Raw genomic sequence first — 21,586 nt, 5'->3', positions numbered from 1 at the left:
TTCTTGCCAGGATGAAAACTGGAACTCTGAGTTCTTTTGTTTTTATAATGGCAAATTTCAATTTATAGTCATACCACACTTGGATCATATGAATGTATTTATGACAATTTTCTCACAATAATTGTTTCTTTTCTGTTGGCACATCATGTATTGTTTTGTAAAGTGACCTTAAATCTTTCTCCAAACAAGGTAGAAATAAACACACAGGGTATTTATGATGTAAGGGAGAAACCGTATTACCTATAATGATAGGCCTGGTTTTGAAGAGGGAATTAAGTTCCTTAATGAAATTCCTAATGGGACATAGTTCAATTTGATGTCAAAACGTTCTCACTATACTAAAATAATTTTCTTAAGACAAGTGTTACAGGTAATAGCACAATTAGAAATCGGTGTGCCCTGTGGTGTGTAAAGAACACTGAAGTAGGAGTTAGGAGAACTCAGTTCTCATTCAGCCGTCACTAACCAACCAGCTATGTAACCTGTGAAGTGAAGGGGTGGAACTACACAATCACCGAGGACCCTTGTACTTGGTGATTCTATAATCTATTACAATGCTGTCCCACAGAAATTTCTGCAATTTAAAATGTTCTGTGTTTGTGCTGTCCACTATGAGAACCACTAGCCATGTGGTTATTTAGCCTATAATACGTAGTTAGTATGAGTGAAGAAATAAATTTTAAATTTTATTTCATTTTTATCAATTGAAATGTAAATAGCCCCATGTGGCCAGTGGCTATCACCGTGGACAGTGCAGAAATGTCTACAGAGTCTAAAACACATGCAATTTATACCAAAAAATATAAGTTTGGGGGAAGGCAATTTTTAGAAAGCAAAATTAACATATACTCAGGGAAAATGGCAGATTAAGATAAAGCAAAAAGTTATTTAGTCGCCTTAAATGGGAGAAGAAATTTAGACCTCTCTCAGTGAAGTGTTTTTTGTATCTCTGCCTCCCGTGCTCACTTGGAACACAACTTTCCCTTCCTTTCTCCCCGACACAGCAAGCACTTAAAGTTTCAAGTATGACACAGAGGAGAGATAGGGATGGATGGCCCTGGGGGCCTTGGGGAACTTTCAGCCAATGTCAGTGTTTCTCGGGAGGTTGGGGGCTCTAAGGCCTTGTCTTTATCCACAGGCAGAACAAACTCCTACTCGAGGGGCCCGTTCTTTAATCAGAAACAACCACAGCAAAGAAGAGTGAAACAAGTAGCTTATTGTTTACAGAGGACCTAAGTAGATAAGGGTTCCAATGGGTACCCTGGGCTATGGGTGTGGTATTTTTGTCTTCCTTCCTCCTTTTTTCCCCTGAAAATCAGAAATGACTGCTATACTGGGGTTAATTTCTAGTTTCCATTCTGCTGCAGAAAAAAGATTTTTAAAAACCTATCTTAAAACAAGCCTTGCACAGCGAAGGAGGAAGGGGATATATAAGACACATGTATATTTTCCTCCTTTATCTATGTGAGCCCTGGGGATACTATAAAGCACTCATTTATATTCAGTGAATAAAAACTTAAAAACCCCTCAAACTTGTCTTTAATTAACATAAACAAAATAAACCATGTTTTATAGGTATAAAATCTATACCTTAAAAATTCCTCAAGGGCAAGAATCTTAAAATTTTTGTGATTGTATCCCACAGTGACAAATATAATTTCTAGCACATAGTATGTGCTCAATATTTCTCAAATAAATAAACGAGCCCTACAATTCAAGTCAGTAAATATTTACAAAATGACTACCATGTATTTTATTGTAGAATTAAAAAAGAAAACCCTCAAAGAAAAATCATTTTCCCTTCAGCATACCTTGGAACGCACTTACCTGGAGAAGGCTTGCTGGATGCAGTCAAAGCTGCCTTGAGGGTTGTCTTTACCCACATTTGACAAATAGAAGTTAAAGGTATGCACTTCGTTGAGGGGATCATTTTTAGGGATTTTGACAAGCTAAAAGGGAGACAAAGAGAGAAACACCTCAAATTATAAATTTGCTGTAGAATGATCTGATGACTGACTTAACTGTTTTTCAAGCGACATTCATTTTTTACTGAAGCCCTCTTGAGCATCTAAATTTATAGCATTTATATTACCAAATCATTCAAGGAATCTGACGAGCATGCTTGTAACTCACCACGTTCTTATTTCCATTTTCTACCCTAAAGTGTCAGTAATAATATCGGCTCAGTAATTAGTTTATAAGAGGAACCCCCTTCTTTTCAAACTAGAAAACGGTTACAGTTCACATGGAAGAGTTATTCGTGAACTTGCTAAAAAGCTCTTCCTCTTTTGAGATACACAGGTTCTGCCTTTGGCTACATGACTCGCTGCTAAATAGCTTCTAGATATTTAGATGGTCTCGAGATAGAGTCCATATCCCAATCTTTTGCTGTCTTATTACATACACATTTCATTTTAATTCTTACTTCTTGAAGCAATATTTTTGAAGAATAACTAGCAGCATAAGGTGAATACCATAATTACATTCACACCAAAACGCAGCTGGGTGTTTCTCCCTGCCCTATGATTCTTGTACTCATCCTCATGTTTACAGAACAAAGTCAGCAGCCTACAGAGATTATTCTGCAGGGCACTCCAAGGCTGAGCCCTAGGCAACACTGTGGAACAGGCAGATGTTTCCTATGCTCTTGCTCAAGGTCTGGTTTCTCTGCTAGATGGGAAGCCCCATAAGTGAAGGGACAGGGTTACTCTCGATTACTGAACCCCTGTACCGGGTACATTTTCCTGGCACATAGGAGGAGCTTAATAAACATTTGTGAATAAATGAACTGGAAACTTCTGTCTTTCAACTGCTCCACTCTTCCCAGCTCCCAAGACCTTTCTTCCCTTGGGTCTGCAGGGGCCACCATGGTGTTAGAAGATAATTATGAATAGGATGCATTGGAAAGAAAGTAAAATATGACTTCCTACTCTCCAGCCTCCAAATACATGGTCTTGGCAATTTAGTAGACAAGCAAGGAGGGAGAAAGTGTTTTCTAATTCTCTTTCTTCTCCAAATCTGCCCTTTACATCAATGGAAGATTAAGACTCAGAGCTAACTGGCTGCCAGATATATATATATCTGGTGCATATATATATGTATATATCACTCATGAATATGCTAGTAAGCATAAGCGTGTATGAACTCTACTTGGCCCTGAGGACATCCTGCAACTCTGACTTGCTCACTCTAAAAAGACTCCTAATCTTTTATCTACAGAAAATAATTTAAAGCCACCAATTCCATCCCACACCCCTCCCCCTAAAAGAGTGAAGAAGGCTAAGAAGGGAGACAATTTGCAGTGTCTGGTACATAGCAGACATGCAATAAATGTTTGTTGAAGGAATGAACGAACAAGGAGAAGAAAAAAGAAAGAAGTCAAAGGTAAACATCTTTTCAAAGGAGATTCATTCAGAAGACCCATGTAGAGCTTGAGAGCCTAAATTTCACCAAAGATGTTGAATATTAGATAATACTCCATAGATCCTCCATCACTCATGAATTTAAACTATCTTTGACTCCCTTTTTAAATTAGTTCTAATTGCTAGGGTAACAAGCTTCTACATTAATTATCCACTCTATAAATTATATCTCTGGGGGGCCCTAAAGTTACTCTTTTATTTCCCCAAATTTCCCCTAGTTCTAAAATGCTGGAACTTTGTGAACAAGCCTTAATTTACTCTGTAAGTATTCATCAGGCTGTCTTATTGGGCATGCAAACTGAACACCCAGTCAGCAAACACACATTGGTGAAATGAAATGGAATGTTTTACTTCTTAATCCTATAGAGGTGGAGCAGAGCAGGAGCCAAAGGAATGCTTGTGTGAGATGCAAGGGAACAGCAAGTCTGTCCACAGGCTGGTGTAACAGCATTCACTGACGTCTGCTTTTGTTTTCCTAATAATAGCAGGGCTCTGCTGTCAGAGAAGGGATGTGCCCGGTAGCCCAAAGCTTCCTTAAGTTCTAGGACAGGAGGTAGACAGGTAATGTAGGTGTGAACACTTGAATGACATCCCTTCCTCAGCCATGACTCACTTAACTCCCATTCACCTTCCCCCTCAACTGTCCCTGTAGATCTGCAGAACCTGGTTGGGGAGATTTTCCACAGTGGTTGTAGGCTCATCTCCAGGCCAGGCTCTGGCTTCAGTTTAGGCCTAAGGTCTTCCTTCCTGTGCGGCTCAGGTCTGGGAATGCAGGAGCACTTTACGTATCAGAGTATGAAAGACTGTCTGTTTTGGGAGATTCTAAATTGTATTTTAAAAAAGTAGAAGCATATAGTTTTTTTGTATTTTGCAGGAGTGACTAGAGTCTGTACTCAGATTCTACAAATGTTCGGTATTCTTTCACTGAAAACTTTTAACTTAATTACTGGAGTCCTTAAGCTCAGACATCTACTAAACAGAGCATTTCATTCAGGAAAGTTCTTAACGAACCTTTATAATACTTAAATGTAGAGTTTTCCTTTCTTATCATCTAAATTGTGATTCCTCTTAAGTAACATTTACACTTCTTAAGGTGAAAGATTATCTTCCTATACATTTTTTTCATTTTTAAACACACACACAGAATGTCTTTGTGTAAATTTGGAGGATTTAATAACAAAAATACCTTGTATGAATGAATTACTGTGCACACCACTCAAAGCATTAGGGTCTGGCCTGATGGTGGGCATAGAAGACTTTCATATTCTTATTCTTTAAAAGAATCTTGAATAGAAAAAAAGCTATAGTCATTTAAAAAATATCATAATGAACAGAATAGGAAAGAATCAGATCAAAAAGAACCAAAATAAAAAAAAATACACAACCCATGCTATGCACCCACTGAAGTGTTTGAAAGTTTGTATCCCACATAGATTAGAACAGCAGTTTTCAACAAGGGGCAGTTTTGCCCCCAGGGGACATGAGGTGTGGGAGGGTGCTACTGGCATCTACTGGAGGCCAGAGACAGTGCCCAACACTTTACAGTACACAGGACAGTCCCACAACAAAGGGTTACCCAGTCTAAGATGTCAGTAAGGCCCAAGTTAAGAAACTATGGATTAGAGCTAGAGGTAGAAAAGAAGTCAGGGAATTCTGACTTTATTGACTTCTGAAAATTAATGAAGAAGTGGAGGGGGAAATGGTATCTTTAAAGAAATAAAAGTACCCATTTAAGAAAAAAAGAGGTAGTATCATGGAGAATGACAGCAGGACTTCTCAGAAGTCTCTCCAACCCACTGTCCCACTCTGTGGTGTGTAGGTGAGCAGTGAGCAGTGAGCAGATAGGGGCAGGGGCAGGCATCAGGGCAAAGTATGTTCATGATGGAACCCAAAGGTGAATCTTGATGCATATCATGGTATGTTTCTCCAACCGAGGAGCTGGGGTGGGGTAGGAGGTTAAGGAATGATGAGAACATGAAGCTCTGAGTTGCCACAACTAAGTTTCTACATCTCCTTTCCTCGGTGGTTTTCAGATCAACAGCAATGCAGATGGTACAGCCTGACCTAACCTCAGGCTTTTCCTGTAAAAGATCTGAGAGCAAGATGTTGCCTAGCAATATTCATATCTTTAAAATTTCAAAAGCTTAAATTATACGGTCTGTAGATTTAGTATATCTAATTTCCTGAAGGAGATGGTACAAATTAGATACAACTTTTATTTGCATTAATATCTGAATATATTCTTCAGAATGAAATGTATGTACAAAGAGTACTTATGTTTACTGCTGGCCTAACAGTTTGGCTCCTTGGGCAGAGCCTTAATGGAAAGAGCAGGTTGTGTATGACAATTAGGGCAGGCAGGAGGGGTGAAGGAGTGGGGGCTTCAGAACTAAACTATGGGGGCCTCTGAGTGGACCAGAGCCTGTGGGACTGTTGAGGGTCACAGCTAAAGTGGGATCGGAGTCCCCACTTCAGAGACTAGACTTTCAGAGGAACTTGTGGATACTTATCGCTCCTCTCTCTAATATATAGGAACCTATTCCACAGCCTGTCTAGATAGCGAAACAGGAGTCAGTCTTTTCTTCCAGAATGGTTACGAAACATTTTCTTATAAACTGGCCTTTGAATATGGAATATGAAGAGAGGGAGTTAAAATGAAATGACTGTTATTGGGGGGCCTAGGATCAGCTTCTGGAGACAGGGCTAATCACCATGGGGAAAGAAATTCTGAGGTCTGATTTGGAAACAGTCTTGGAGGAGCATCCCTTTGTATGATAGGAACTTCTCAATTTTAATTATAATATTTTGAGCTTTTCCTATAAGTCAGTGGGAATACTGGGAATACCTTTATATTTAGCAACCCATGGTCTACTGGAAATTTTTAGCTAAATGTCTTAAGAATGAAATATTATTTTAAAACTATCAAAGACTATGATTCCAAACAGTTTCTTATTCACAATGAAGAATATAAAAATATACTACCATGTTCTGGGCAACTCAAAATATATATTTTAATTTTCATTCCAAATATGAGAGCCTGAAAATCAAAGGCTTAGGACCACAATCCACAACCCTCCTCCCAAACTCCAGTCTGTCTTTGATAAAAAGCTACAAAGACAAAGTTTCAGGAAACTTTCAGACATTTATAATTATCATAAACACTGTATACCAAGATGTGTAAATCAAAGCTTCTAATTATTCTGAGACACAAGTTCAGGCATGTGGCACTGGGATCCTGCCTGAAAGGTCATTTCAATATCAAGTCACAGACCTCCTATTTACATAAGGATATAGGATAGAAGTGCAGTGTGCACATTGCTGCAAATTTCTCATAGAGGCATGCTAACATCTGCTTAAAAGCCACTGGTACTTTTACTGCAGAGGTTTCTCCACTGGACTGAGGTACACACTAGATTAAAAATAGGACCATCAAGGTTTTTTTTCCCTCATTTATTTAATATAAACACTTCGTTCTGTTGTGGGTATTACAAATGATTTAAACTTACATAAGCTTTTATTTGACAGCAATTCTATAAGTTTTAATATCCAGCCTTTTCTACTAAGGTGACTGCAAATGCTCAATGAGGTGTTCATGACCCAGCAATACCACAGAGTTTGACATGACAATTCTCAGTCCTTAAAGCAGACCTGCTGGCAGGGCCTTTGAGATCATCTAGTCGAATGTCTTCATTTTACAGATTTGAAACAGAGAAGTTAAGTGACTTGCTCAAGGTTACCTCTCTATTTAAAACTGTAACTCCTGTACTCCTGACTTCCTGACCCTGGCTCCATGTTTGTCTAAAACACTTAGTACCTGCACTACTTACAGATTTTGTTTGTTGTCTTTCTCCTCTGGCTAGAATATAATCCTTAGGAGGACAGAGGCTTTTGTCTGGTTTGTTCCCTGTATTGCCAGCATCTTGAATAGTGTGTGGCATAAAGTAGTCACTCCATATGTACTTGCAGAATGAATAAAAATGGTGATTAAAGCCTCAGCCAGGACTAGAACTGAAGTGTCTGCTTTCTTTCCACCAATATTATAAAGCATGTTGAAAAGTTTCCTTATATTAAAAAGGGGTTCTATCCTCAAATAAGTTTGGGAAATGCCAGCTTAAACAAAATCATTTACTTTGCTGTAGGTTCTTTCATACTGAATAGCGGTTTCCCAATTTTTATGACCTCAGAACCCACTTCTTCCATTCCTATAGTATCTTAGGACGCCAGCCTGTCTCTTAATATTATTTGACTAAAATATCTATTATTTTACTATAGATAAACTATATATCTTAGTTTGGATACAAAAAGTGCTACAAACACTTAAACATTAGAATTCTCCATTGTTCTCAAATCCTCTCCTGACTTTTAATAATTCTGTAATTTCTGAAAAAAAAATAATTCTGTAATTTCTTAATAATCTAGAAAATTTGGTTTAGCTAGAGAAATGTATTGATATTTGCATGTACTGTTCAGGTTCCAGAGTTTAGGGACAGAATAAACCTAGAATCAGAACAGAAAATAGAAATCTCAACCTGAAAGCCGCAAGTCCTATTTTTCAAACTAGAGCTGCGGTTATGACTTTAGGCCTAACATTATGGGTTTAGGGAAGGAAAAAAAACCCTCTCGGATCAGTCCAGATGTAGAAACCAATGCTGCAGTGGAGGTGGGGGACTAGGGAGGGGAGGGGAGGGTATCTTTCACTGGCAATTGATCAAGTTTAAGTATTAGAGAAATCAGTAAGAGATAAATATTCCTATTGACAAGGAATGACAGGGAGTGGAGAAGATCCCACACATATCATAAACATCTGAAATTTCCACATGATAGAGGCTTTACTGAGAGTAGTGCAAAATGCTAAATTTATCTGCACAAAGGGAAATATTGGCAGTTATCCAAAAAACGCAGGCCATGTACCAATTAATATGAATAATTCAGGACAAAGTAAGTCCATTTATTTCCTTGCATTCTTCCTCTTTGGCAAGATGTATAGTATTAAGGAAAAAAGTAAAGTAGTATAGCTTTTTCTATTAAGCTTCATGTAGCTCCTTAAATCCAGTAATAGAACTTCTTAACAAATTCTCGATGAAAGGGTACAGAAGGCCAGCAACGAGACTTCTTGGTTCTGTTACTTCCATAGGATATAGTCTTATCAGAAAACTCATTCCTTTGAACTGCATTCTCATCCCTAATGTATTCTTTTATATTTATGGCTGTTTTGGGGATAACATCATTGATGGCAACATTTCAAAACTAATTTTAATTGGTTACAAGTAAGCAATACCACCTACAGGAGTAAAGTGCTAATTTTTAAAAGTCAAATATACCCAAGTTGCTATATAACTGAAACTGAAAAAAACTGCCTTGAGTAATTTCTGGCTTTCTTAATATGGTTCTCTTTAATATGAAACCAACCTTCTAAATGTTGGTATATCCAGTAAGGTGACACTGATTGATTAATTTGTTCATTTAATTCATTTATTACACAAATATTAACTGACTGCCTGCTGTGTCAGGCACTATTCTAGGTTTCTGTGACACATTAATGAATAAAACCACAAAGATCCCTGCCATTGTGGCACATATGTACAGAAATTCAGGAGCGAGATGATGAGGGCTTCCAACAGGAGATGGGGAGAAGTGGAGGAATCAGGATATATTTTGCACGCAGAGGCAGCAGGATTCCTAGACATACTGACTGTGAGGAATGAAAGAAAGAGAGAAATCAAGGATGATACCAAGGCATTTTCCCCTGGAAGAATGGAGTTGTTTGAGTGTGTGTGTGCCCCTATATATACATGTATGTGTATATATACTCATGTGTGTATGTATGTGTGTGTATATTTATTCTTGGATATGATGATGAGTACCTTAATGTAACTGAATCCATATTAGCTAAGTGCACTAAAATACAATTGACCAATGCTGGTTTCACTAGCTAAAAAGGGGCTTCAAAATGAGTTTTGTTATGACTCATTTTGTAACTTCACGGCCAAAAATTACTTAGAAGGGCCCAGGTGGCTGGGTGTAGTTGGCTGGTAGCTCAGTATTTCCAGGAAAAAGGGGGGGATGACAGTTAGTGGCAGGGGAAAGATGCAAATAGCAGATACTAGAGAACAGGGAAAAGGTATACAGACTATGGAGTGTGAGAGAACAGAAAATTTGTATTTAAAAATGACTGCAAAATTGAGCTAAGTGCCAAAGTAGCTTTTAGAAGAAAAGTGAGAGAGCCACCAAGAGAATCTGAGAAGTTTGTTCAGATTTCATAGGACACATGTGGTTCCTTCCCAATAGACTTGGGCCTCACTCTCCACCTTGTATTTGATGTCTCCACTTCTTGTCTTGGCTTGCATTAGCTTATCCTTTGTTTAACACTCAGTTCAGGAGCCTTTCCCTTCCCCAGTGAGATGGGTTCCCTTTTCTGTCCCCACAGCCCCTTGGGCTCACTTCTACTGCATGCTAAGTACTTGTTTGTGTCTTCCTCCCCACTAGACTATGAGTTCTTTGGTTCTTTGGAGGCAAGGACCATGGTCTTACTTTCATACATATCTGGAACATGACAGATACCTAATAAATATTTGTTGGATTCATCTGAAGAAACTTGGGACTAGATTAAATTCACTCTGAAGAAGACTTATGCCAGGACTACTAAAAAATTAGAGATATAACTGAAATAGATCAGAGGAAAACCAGGGCTCTGCAGAGCAGGCAAAATAAACAGCGAAATGAAAGGAGGAAAAAAAAAAAGAAATCCCAAGCAGCATGCACTGTGTGGTACAAACATCAGGATGAAAAAGTTTTTTACCTCCTTGTGCTATGTTTAGCCCACAAACCTAGGTCAAGTGGTTGCCTGGTTTGTGGAACTTAAATTTATTATATATTATACATTTTTCTTTTTTTAAAAGTATCTTCATCTTTATAAAAATACTCACAGAATACTCTGGCCTTACCAAATTCCATTGAAAATATGATCCAGCGTCTTTAAAACCACTTTGCATTTTAAAGGACTTAGGGAAACCACACTAAATAATTCTAAACTTAGCAATTCTCCTGGTCAAGTAGGAAGCAGAATTTTGTTTAAAAAAATGGTTTGTTTCTCAGAAACAAAGCCCAAACCTGAATTCTACAAGGAAAAAAAAAATCTTAAGTATGAATGTCAATTTCCAAATTCATTGCTAATCTTCTCTCCTTGTTCTACTGGAGTCTTGAGAAGAGCTTTCTGTAATATGCCAGGAGGAACTGCTGGGGAAACGTGGGTGGACTAGAAGTCAGGTATGACAGTCAGCAATGATTGTTTAAACCTAGGGAGGAAGGCTGGTACTTGACAGATGTGAACGCTCAAGATTAACATAAATTGGTAAAAGTGGCCCAGGCCTTAGATTTTGCAAAACACATGGTTTCATTCCAACTCAATCAATGTTGCCATGAAAACTTGTAAGTTCAATAACATAAATTGTATTTAAGTCTGAAGAATATTTCCATATAGATTTGGAAATAAATTCAATTCTTAATTTTCTGTTTTCAACATCAACATATTAAAAAACTTTTTTTAAGCTACAGAATGCTTTTTTCAAAGTAAATCTTATGGGGAAACCCACCATGTATTACAAATAGAGTCAGAGCCGCTCTGGTTGAGCGGACTGGGACTGGGACTGCTGAGGCAGCCACTGTGGTAACATCACAGAACCCAGGCTCTGGGGACCAAAGACACAAAACCATGGCTGCATGTTAAGGAAAGAGAAACAGCAACAACATGTACGATAGTCAGGGGATATCATTTTATTAATTACATTTTAGTCACATCTTAAATGACAATTACAAAAGAATGTGTATAAATATGAACACATATTTGAAGGATACCAAAGATAGGAAATGGTGTCCTTCTGCCTTATTCCCTTTCCTTTTTATTTTATTTTTTAAACAAAAAAAAATTATTTGTTTTATTTATTTTTGGCTGCGTTAGATCTTCGTTGTGGTGCGCGGGCTTCTCATCGCGGTGGCTTCTCTTGTTGTACGGCACAGGCTGCAGGCACGCAGGCTTCAGTAGTTGTGGCTCATGGGCTCTAGAGAGCAGGCTTGGTAGTTGTGGAGCACGGGCTTAGCTGTTCTGCGGCATGTGGGATCTTCCGGGACCAGGGATTGAACCCGTGTCCCCTGCATTGGCAGGCGGATTCTCAACCACAGCGCCACAAGGGAAGCCCTCCCCTTCCTTTTTAAAATGCTTTCTTTACTATTGGATCCCTTTGTATTTCCAGTTCTAAGTTGGGTATACCTCAATGGTTTGAGAAGAAAAAAGTGAGAACTTCTCTCTTACACACAGATGACAAGGGAACAGGGCAATCAGACCACATCTAGTATTCTAGATTACAGATTCTGGAGCAACCCTGCCCAGTTTCCAATGCTGGCTCTGGAATCTACCATCTGTTACCTTGGGCAAACAACTTAATCTCATTAATTCTCAGTTTCCTCATCAGTAAAATGTGGATAATGATATTATTCACCCTATATGATTGTTGGAGTTTAAAGAGATAACTCATCTAAAGTGCTTGCAAATAATGATGCAAATAATGATCTATTCTTCAGCAAATAATGATGTATTTGATTTTTAAAGTAATTTAAAAATGGTAATGGACTGATAAGCACCCTGTGGATAATCAAAAGTTGATAATATACTTATTCTGAATTCTTGGTATTTACAAAAGTAAGGGGCTAGAAACCTTCAAGGTCAAAACTTACGTATTAGCTTAAATAAAAGTCAAAGAAGCTATCTGGGAAAACAAACAATCCAAAAGACTAGCAATATTTCTAATTGTTCCAAACTCAACATACACAAAGATAAGGTACAAGAATGAATCAGTGGGCTTCCCTGGTGGCGCAGTGGTTGAGAGTCTGCCTGCCAATGCAGGGGACATGGGTTCGAGCCCTGGTCTGGGAAGATCCCACATGCCGCGGAGCAACTGGGCCCGTGAGCCACAACTACTGAGCCTGCGCGTCTGGAGCCTGTGCTCCGCAACAAGAGAGGCCGCGATAGTGAGAGGCCCGCGCACCGTGATGAAGAGTGGCCCCCGCGTGCCACAATTAGAGAGAGCCCTCGCACAGAAACGAAGACCCAACACAGCCAAAAATAAATAAATAAATAAATAATAATTAAAAAAAAAAAAAAAAAAGAATGAATCAGCCACAACAGGTGTCCATGGAAGGCTGAAAAATTACAGATGCCTGCTGCTACTCTAGAAGGGTAGCAAACACTCCTTGCTTCCCAAGTGCCCTATCCGTTAAAAAAAATGCTGCCTTCAGTAGCTACAGCACAACAAAGAAACAAAATAGAATTAAGAGTCCTTATGGAGCCACAACTTTGTGACTTTAAAGTACTCACTCTTCATAAATGCAAACAATATTTTAAAGTTTGTGGGGTTTTTTTGTGTGTCAAAGCTACAGATAGTTTTGAAAAATGAATAAAACCTATAGTATTCTAATTTTTATAGATCTCTTTCCAAACATCTACCCTGAAAATATGTTCCTAAGGTAGGGTCTATTTCAATAGAAAATTTATTTCTTTTCAGTTTTCATACATCAAATTCACTTGTTGATTTCCTTCAAGCCTTCAAGAAGTTTATTTCTGATTTTACATTGATATGCACGGTAGATCAAGAACTAAATTAGAAACTGCAATCCTCATTTCTAAGACACTTAGCAGTTCTGATGTAAATAAGAGGGCCTGTGAAGTCTGTTAGATCAATTGATTTATTATTGTAAGAAATACCGGACAAAAATGATTCATTTTTAAGGATGGTATGCCTGGGCCACTGGCAAAGCCAGAAAACCCATCCCCTTCAAATAGAGAAACAGACATGTTGGTAAAGAAAGGGTGAAGATATTTTACATATGAACAACTAAGGTAATTACTGTGTTTTAATAATTTATATCATAAAACTGTTGATTGATTATCTTCTACATAGTTATTTGATTCTGCTAGGAGGCAGACAACATGGGTCCCTCTAGAACAATGAAATTATACAAGATCGCAAAACATTTTATCCTCTTGGCAATAATTCATTGCATTGCCCCTTAAAAAAGATAACCATATCACTAGGTTTCATGAGACATTTGGCTCCTCATGACTCAGTCGCCTTAAATATTTTTGAAAAAAGCTATATACATAAATATATATATTTTTTACAGATTCTGAAATTGTGAAGTTTAAGACTTTATCCAAAATTAATCCTGGATTCACAATTATCTTATTTTTCAAGTTCTCTAAGGAAGGAACAGAACACTATCTTCCTGAGAAAGTAAAACGAAACACCAAGCATCCCTAGTAGAAAGTTTTTCTTTACAGCCAAATACAAAACGTTTAAACAGCTGTGGAAATATGTCAGCATCATCTTACTGTCCAGTGGACACCTCAAGCTCCTGTCCCTCCTTCCTAATCTGTGAAAACTGACTTTAATGAATTACTAATACAATGAGATTAAGAGAAAACTAAAATGCATTCAGATTAGTATTAAGAAAGAATTTCTTAGTATTGATTAGTAGAGTATTACTATATTCATAAATACGGCTATGCCTTACATTCTCACTCTAAAATAAGATATCCCCAATATAACTTATTGAGTGATTATTAGACACTCTCAACTTTTTAAGTTCTATAAAAGACTGCCCTTTTCCTATGGCTGCTTAATTAAGTACCAACCCTCTAACACTGTGAGCCCAATTTAGCTATCTTTAATCAGTTCTCTACTGCATTCTGAGTTTTATTGCCTGAAGCTCCCTAGGAATCTTATCTTTTTAAATACAACTGACTACTACTATTCATTCCCATAATCTATTCTTTCTAGACTGGACCCATTCCCAGGACACTTCACAAGACCACTGTTCCAAAATATCAACTGTTAACTCAGAAAGGAAAGTGGCCTCTTCTCCCATGTTCTTGATAACACCAGCAACTCTGCCTTTACCTTCCTCCCGCTGGGGAGAAAGATCACAGATGGGAGAAAACTTTCTTTCCCCACTGATAGATGACAAAGCAACTCATTAAGTAGCTGACTAGAAAGATATTTAGCTGGTGTCTAGGTATAGATAACTTCGAGACCTGCTTTCTCTTTTTCTTGTCAACCTGTTTTTAAACCTTGAATATTCAGCCTTTCTCCTAGATTCCTGACATATTTAAACTTGGCATCTCAAAACATTTCTTTTATGTTTATAGAACAATTAGAAAATATAGATAAACAAATCTATCTCATTAGTAGGGTAATTAGTAAAGCAATGACATTCTGGTGTATAGCATTTCATTTTCTTTTGCAGATTTCTATTTGTGTTTGTGTATTTATTTTTTAAATTAGTATAATGGTATATATGATATCTTATTATTAATTAGGAAGAAGAAATGACAACTTCAAAAGTTTCCAACCTAAATCCATGGACAGTCTTGCCATTTACCACTTATATATTCTCTTATACCCATCAGGAAAGTATTACAGCTCTTTAGACAGAGTAACTTGACTACACTTAATATTTGGTATTTTATAATTTTTTGTTGCTACCATAGATGAGATCATTTTTACACTGGAACTCCTAATTGCTAGTGCTTAGGGAGGCCAGTGATTTTTTAAAATTATATTTATCACTTATTGGGCACTTTCTGTGTGCCACTTTGCTAAGCTCTAAGATAAGACTTTGGCCTAGGTGTTTTCACTTTAGGTTTGAGATACGGCTAAAGAAATGGTTTAACAAACAATAAGAATTTCAAAATCTGCACCCATATACATACCTTCCCACTAGCTACCATACAAGAACTTTCTTTGCTCCTATCTAAAGCCAATCTCTCCTCTGAGCATCTAGACCCCATCTCTCCAACCTACTCGAGGACATTGCTCCAGCAAGTCTTGCTCTTTCTCATATCAACTTTTGCTTTCTACTGGATGACTCCCATCAGTTTATAAATGGTCTGCTATTTCTCCCATTTTAAAAGAAACTCCTCTCCACTCCACCCTACCACTATTAAGCCAGTGGTTTTTAAACAGTTATTTCTGAACTGACCACCTTACTGAAGGAAATCCTGTAAGTTTTTATAGTTTTTCACTTGGTTTATCTGCAGATACTGGCAAATTTGCCCCCACTTATCTATTATCCATAGCTTTTAGTTAATTTTCTTTTTCATTACATTAATGAGCATTCTCCAAACAATATTAAACTACAGAGGTGAGAGTGGCCATGTGTATTTTATTGCTAACATTAAAAAGGATATTTCTGGGCTTCCCTGGTGGCACAGTGGTTAAGAATCCGCCTGCCAGTGCAGGGGACACAGGTTCGATCCCTGGCCCAGGAAGATCCCACATGCCGCGGAGCAGCTAAGCCCGTGTGCCACAAGTACTGAGCCTGTGCTCTAGAGCACGCGCTCTGCAACAAGAGAAGCCACGACAATGAGAAGTCTGCGCACCGCAAAAAAGAGTAGCCCCCGCTTGCCTCAACTAGAGAAAGCCCATGCGCAGCAACGAAGACCCAACACAGCCAAAAATAAAAACAAATAAATAAATAAAAATTTAAAAAAAAAAGGATATTTCTGTTGTCTAATCACTAAGTATGCTAACTGGCTATTAGATTGATAAAGATAATTTTCATCATGTTAAGAAAGAATTCTTCTTTCTATTCCCTACTTAAGTTTTAATCCAGATTTAATATTGAATTTTTATCAAATGCCACTTTGACATCTATTGAAATATGTTCTGGTTTTTCTCATTTAATCCATGAAGATGACAGATTATAAATATACAAGTATATATGTTTATATTATTATATTTAAAGTTAATGATAATGAGAACTTTATGTAACATTTGTTTCTACAAAATCAATACAGCTTGTTATGAAGCTTGACGACACAGTGAACACCTGTGAATTCACTGTCCAACTTAAGAAAACATTAGCAATCATATATCTACCCATTGCTCCTCTCCTATCCCTTCTGCCTGCCTTTCTCTACCAGAAATAACAACTATTCTAATTTTTGTGATTATCATTCCTTTATTGTTTTTAATAATTTTATCACGTGTGTACCCACACAATATATTGTTTGACTTTGCCTGTTATTAAACTTTATAAAAATGGTGTCATACCATACATATGTAGTCTTCTACCCACTTAGAGTTTTCACTGCCATATTGCACAGAGCTCTAAGTCACTGCTTTTCACTGTTGTGTACTCTTCCACGAAATCAGTATGCCACTGTTTATCTCTATTAGCCTGCCATTGTTCTTAACTAGTGTGAACAAAATTTGGCAAAAAGGGCTTCAAATCCCCTAAGTGTTAAGAATTAAAAGTATCAACACTCATAAGTATTCACAACTAAACCAGTATTCTTAACAATCGAAAAAAAAATAAGTCTTTAAATAGAGCTTTATAACAGAATTCCACTATAAATACACTTTTTGTCTTCTCACTACTGGACTGCCAAGTATAATTAGATACTATAAAATGTCCTTTGGAGCAGTTTCTTGAAAATCCTTTTGTTCCAAATCCCCCAATACCAATGTCTCCTGGACAGCTCCATCTTGATAGAACAAGGTATGGAGTTATTATTTGAACACCTCATGGACATCATGTCCCAAATTAAACACCCCATGAGTTCTGCCTCAGTCTGTTCTTTCATCTATTTTAGATCTTGAATAATGGCCTCACCATCCAACCAAACGCTCATCATAAATATGGCGCCATCCTCAACTCCTCTCTTTCCTTTCTCCCCATGCAGAAGGAATAACAAAGTTAAGGTAGCTACTGGATAAACACGTTAAAATGCAAATCTGATCACATGACTCCCTGGCTAAAATTTCTAAAATTAAAAAAAAAGAAGATGATCATCTTCTGTAGTGTTTTTTAAACCACAGACTGTGACCCATTGGAAGGTTACGACACTATTTTAGTGGATTGTGATCAGGATTCTTTTAAATTGAAATAGAAAATGTCAGAGTATACTGGTAAAGGATAAATAATGTGCTGTGAAACTTTTATTTTAGCTGTGTGAATGTGTACACTGATATCTGTAAAGGGTCACAATGTAAAATGTTTTTTCTTACTGTGACTTGTTACTAAATGTGTTTGAAAGCATCTACTGTAGTCAGTGGTCCCCTTCAGAAAATGATGAAAATTATGAACCTTCTCCTGAGAAGAGAATGTGTATATACCTACATATGTGCATATTCTCATCATATTCTTAATTATAGTGAACCTAGCTATTAGAATGAAATCTAGGGGGAAAAATCTTAAACGCCAGACTTCCAGACCTCATCATAGACCCCCAGGGAGACTTTATAGATAAGAAGCACTGATCTCCAAGGTGAAATTCAAGCTCCTTAAGAAGGTGGCAACTTTTGCCACATGTGCTTACTACCTCTCTGAGACCTCCTTGACTGTCCTGCTTCCTCTTGCTAGCTGGGGAGATACTCAACAAATGTTCATATGAATGTCAGAATAAAATGCTCATTGAACATTTATTACAGGCAGGTAAATCAGTGTAGTGATGAAAACAGGCTCTGGAACTAGATGCCTAGGTTTGTGTGCCGGCTCCTTTAGTCACTAATTGTGTGAGCTTTTACAAGTGGTTTAACTTCAGAGCCATAGTTAGCACACTAGCAGAATGGGAATATCTGCTTCATGACATCCCTGTGAGGGTTAAATGAGAATAATATATATAAAGTGCTTAGTATAGGATTCTAAGCATGTAATAAATATTCAATAAATTTTAGCTAAAATTATTGAAAAAAGTTGGAATCTGTAAGCAAAATAATAGAATAGATGACTGTGCATTTATGGTAAATACAGTACAAAGACTAGTTAGTGAGATTTGAAAATTCCTAGCCTGATAAGGGCAAATTCATTAGCCTCAAAGCATGTCTATGAGCTTTTTAAGTCTTTAAGTCAGTAAAATTCTTTTCTTCTAAACTTCTTTTCCAAACAAATTACTTTTATAAGTAAAGGTTTTTAGCCTAAAAACAAATTTGAGAACATTTTAATTTCATACTCTTGTTCCTTCCAGTTTAAATCACAAGAATAGTTATAAAAATTTACCTTCCCTATAAATTCTCCAGATTATCTAACACATGGAGCTAACAAGCAAACTAGTCAAGGGTGGGGTCAGGAAAGAAAAATTTTGAGAAGATTCTAGTTAGATAAAATCTTATTGCAGAATACAGGAACTCTCTAAATACTTCCACTGCATTGCTGTAGTTTAGGTGCCAGCAACTGTATGGCTATGTACCATTGCATAATATAAAATGCTGACAAACTATGACACAGTACTAAGATGCTGTTGATACTGAGATACATTCTAATTCCAAAGACGTTAAATGTTAAAAAGAAAACAAGCCTTGGAATCAACAACATATAGTAATTTTGTTGTTGTTGTGTTAAATATTGTTTGAAATAAGATCTGGGGCTTGGACATATTCTGCTAAATTGTTTTTCCTGCTTTAAATTTTGACTTTTCTTTTTAATAGAGCTCTTATAAGCTCTTTAATAAAGCTCTTATAAGGATAAGGCCTTGCACAGAGTAAGAGGTCAAAAGATATTTACATACTGCTTGTGGCTCAAATTTAGGGGTGGGTTAGCTATAAGAACCATAGGTGTTATAAAATGGTTAAAGATTATTATTTTCCAAGTTTAAATAAGTGAGTGCTGTTAAGTGACAATGTCTGTAACATAGACAACTGAATTTCACAAGTTTCAGTTTTCGGTGGGAAACAAAAAGGCAAAGCCATCAGTGGCAGATTTTATTGACAAACAGATGGTGTCAAGAACAAGAGCTGGCATTTCAAGGTCTTATTTACCTTTGTCCAAACACTGTCTACCGTGGTGCTTGGTACAGTGCAAATATTCACAAATGCTTGTTGAATGAAGATAGTAAGCTTAACTGACTGCTAAGAATGCAGTTAATGGTATTTGTAGCAAATTCAGATTTAAATCATAGTTCCAATGGCTGCTTTCCAAAGTGACTGCAGTTTGGTGAAGGACAGAGCAGGATGATTTAGTCTTCAACTCCTTTATGAGTGTGTTTTGGGAGGCTTGTCCTGCTGTGGCCCACACTGGATGGAGCCTGTGTGGCGTATGCTGAGATAGCTTCCTCCTCAGGCAACACAACCATACAGTCAAAGTCACCCTCCCACCCTCACCATTCTGCACGTCTCCTTTATGTCACTGGTGTCTGTAGTGGTACCTGGTCATGATTTGTGAACTTAGCTCTCTACTCTTTTTTATTTAGAAACCCCACAGGTAATTCTTATCCAGAAAGAAAAGGAGAGCAGAGGTGGGTGGCAACATAAAATAGAGAAGTTGGTCAATAGCTTCAAACTATTATTCAGTTATTGTTTGAGATAATAGGAGTTTCCAGAATGTCAGCCCATACCACTGGCCAAATATGACATTTTACATATATATACATATATATATACACATACACACACACACACACACACACACACACACACACAGTATATTATACTATATACATAAAAAATTATATAATCTGTGATATATATCAAAGTTAAATATTTCTTTCAAATTGGGTAATTTACTATTGTATTAATACCTTAGTAAATTAACATGTGGTTAATGGGTTATAATTCAATGCAAATATGTTATCTACACATGTTAACCACTGTAATATTAAAAAAATTAAAACAGAACTGCCATAAAAGGATTTAATTTTAACACCTTTGTAGTATTAATTACATTCAGAGCTGAGTGTATAAAGGTAGCTGTTAGTCAGCAACCTTTGAGCAGACTGACTAAACACAACCGTTGGCAAAACCAGTGGACTAGCCAAACCAAAAACAGCAGGGGAAAGCAGAGCGCAGGCATATCATCTAAGAAGGAATGACAGTGCTGGGGATTTATTTTTATCTCTGCTGCTGTTTCAAGTAGATAGTTATCTTTGCCTCCCGAGTATCAAGTAGATTAGAGAAGGGTAGTCTGTGGGAAGTATTTTCAGGTGGGTTGAAATTGGCTACTAATTTCAAATACTGTATAATTTAGTTTTTCAAACCCAATCTTCTCTCCAGCCCCCCAAAAGGAAAATAAATAATTAACAAAATACTTCTGAATGCTTTGCTAAGTTTGGAAGTTAAGAAAAAAAAAAAAAAAGAAAATCCAACTCTGTTCTTTAGAGTTTATGGCTCTACTGCAAAAATTTTAACACTATTCAAGCCTTTAAAGTTAGCAGTTAAATGCTGATTTCATCTTCAGAAGGTCAGTGTGCCTTTTTGGAAGACGTACATTTAAAAGCTGTTTGACTGGCTGTTCCTTGCTCATTCTTAGAAAATTGTGTGTTACTCAGTATTTCACAGGAGACATGACATGGTACTTATAGACAATATTTTCTGTCCTCATCTTAAGGTTAATTTCTAAATTACATATGCAAAGCGAACTTCTATTTTTTAAAGCCTCTGGGATTGCTGAGTCTGAAGTAAGCAATTAAATTAGAGAGAATTTTGGAACAACATTCTCATAACAAATACTGAGTTAATACTGAGGTCTGGAATCCTATTTACTGTGACAAAGTTAACATTATTTCTCACTGCCCTGGGACAATCATTCCCTGCACATGAGTCCCTGATGCCACAGGCAAGTCCACTCTGCAAGGCTGCCACAGGCCAACAGATGTGGCCATTATTTGCTGTTGAAAACGTTGCCATTTCAGATTTTATCTGAATTATAAACATACCACAGATCTACCTTTTTGTGTATGAGTGTGTACATAGATTTTAATAGACCTTCTGGAATTTTACATACCTATTTCCACGATATAATATTTTGCATCTACCAAAACCTTTGTTTAAAACCCTGATTCATACCAATCAGAAATACATAAGCCTTGTTCCTGAGAGTCCCCTGTACCTATAGAAGTTCTGAAAGGAGGGTTCTGGATAAGTCCTACATTATTAATTCTTTCCTGAGTATTAGTCTATATATGTTTGTCAGATTCTGAGTTCCCTGAGGGCACACCCCATGTCTTACCCATCCCTGTATCTTTGCACACAAAGCACTTAGCAAAGTACTTGGCACCAGTAAGGGCTAAAAGAATGTTTGTGCAATAAATAAGAAACAAACAGAACAATAAAGCTATTAGCACACCCACTGATTAGGCACCTGTTTATAGTTTACTGAATAATTATTTTAGTAGA

The 21,586-nt window shown here is 37.1% G+C and overlaps 1 protein-coding gene across 7 annotated transcripts in view; it reads right to left on the bottom strand.

Moving 5' to 3' along the window:
* Window positions 1-21,586, bottom strand: part of ELL2 (elongation factor for RNA polymerase II 2) — a 73,092-nt gene that overhangs the window by 28,310 nt on the left and 23,196 nt on the right. For 6 of the 7 annotated variants that reach the window (XM_082458102.1, XM_082458104.1, XM_082458100.1 and 3 more), the window contains exon 3: window positions 1,828-1,949. In XM_082458102.1, coding sequence (XP_082314228.1) covers window positions 1,828-1,949 — 122 coding nt within the window. Of the gene's footprint in view, window positions 1-1,827; window positions 1,950-21,586 lie in introns of those variants that run through there. The other variant, XM_082458106.1, reaches the window with a different exon arrangement.

Source organism: Balaenoptera physalus, assembly GCF_965194825.1.
Source record: "Balaenoptera physalus genome assembly, chromosome: 3".
Taxonomy (NCBI): Eukaryota; Metazoa; Chordata; class Mammalia; order Artiodactyla; family Balaenopteridae; genus Balaenoptera; species Balaenoptera physalus.
This window is presented reverse-complemented; position numbering and strand designations above follow the sequence as displayed.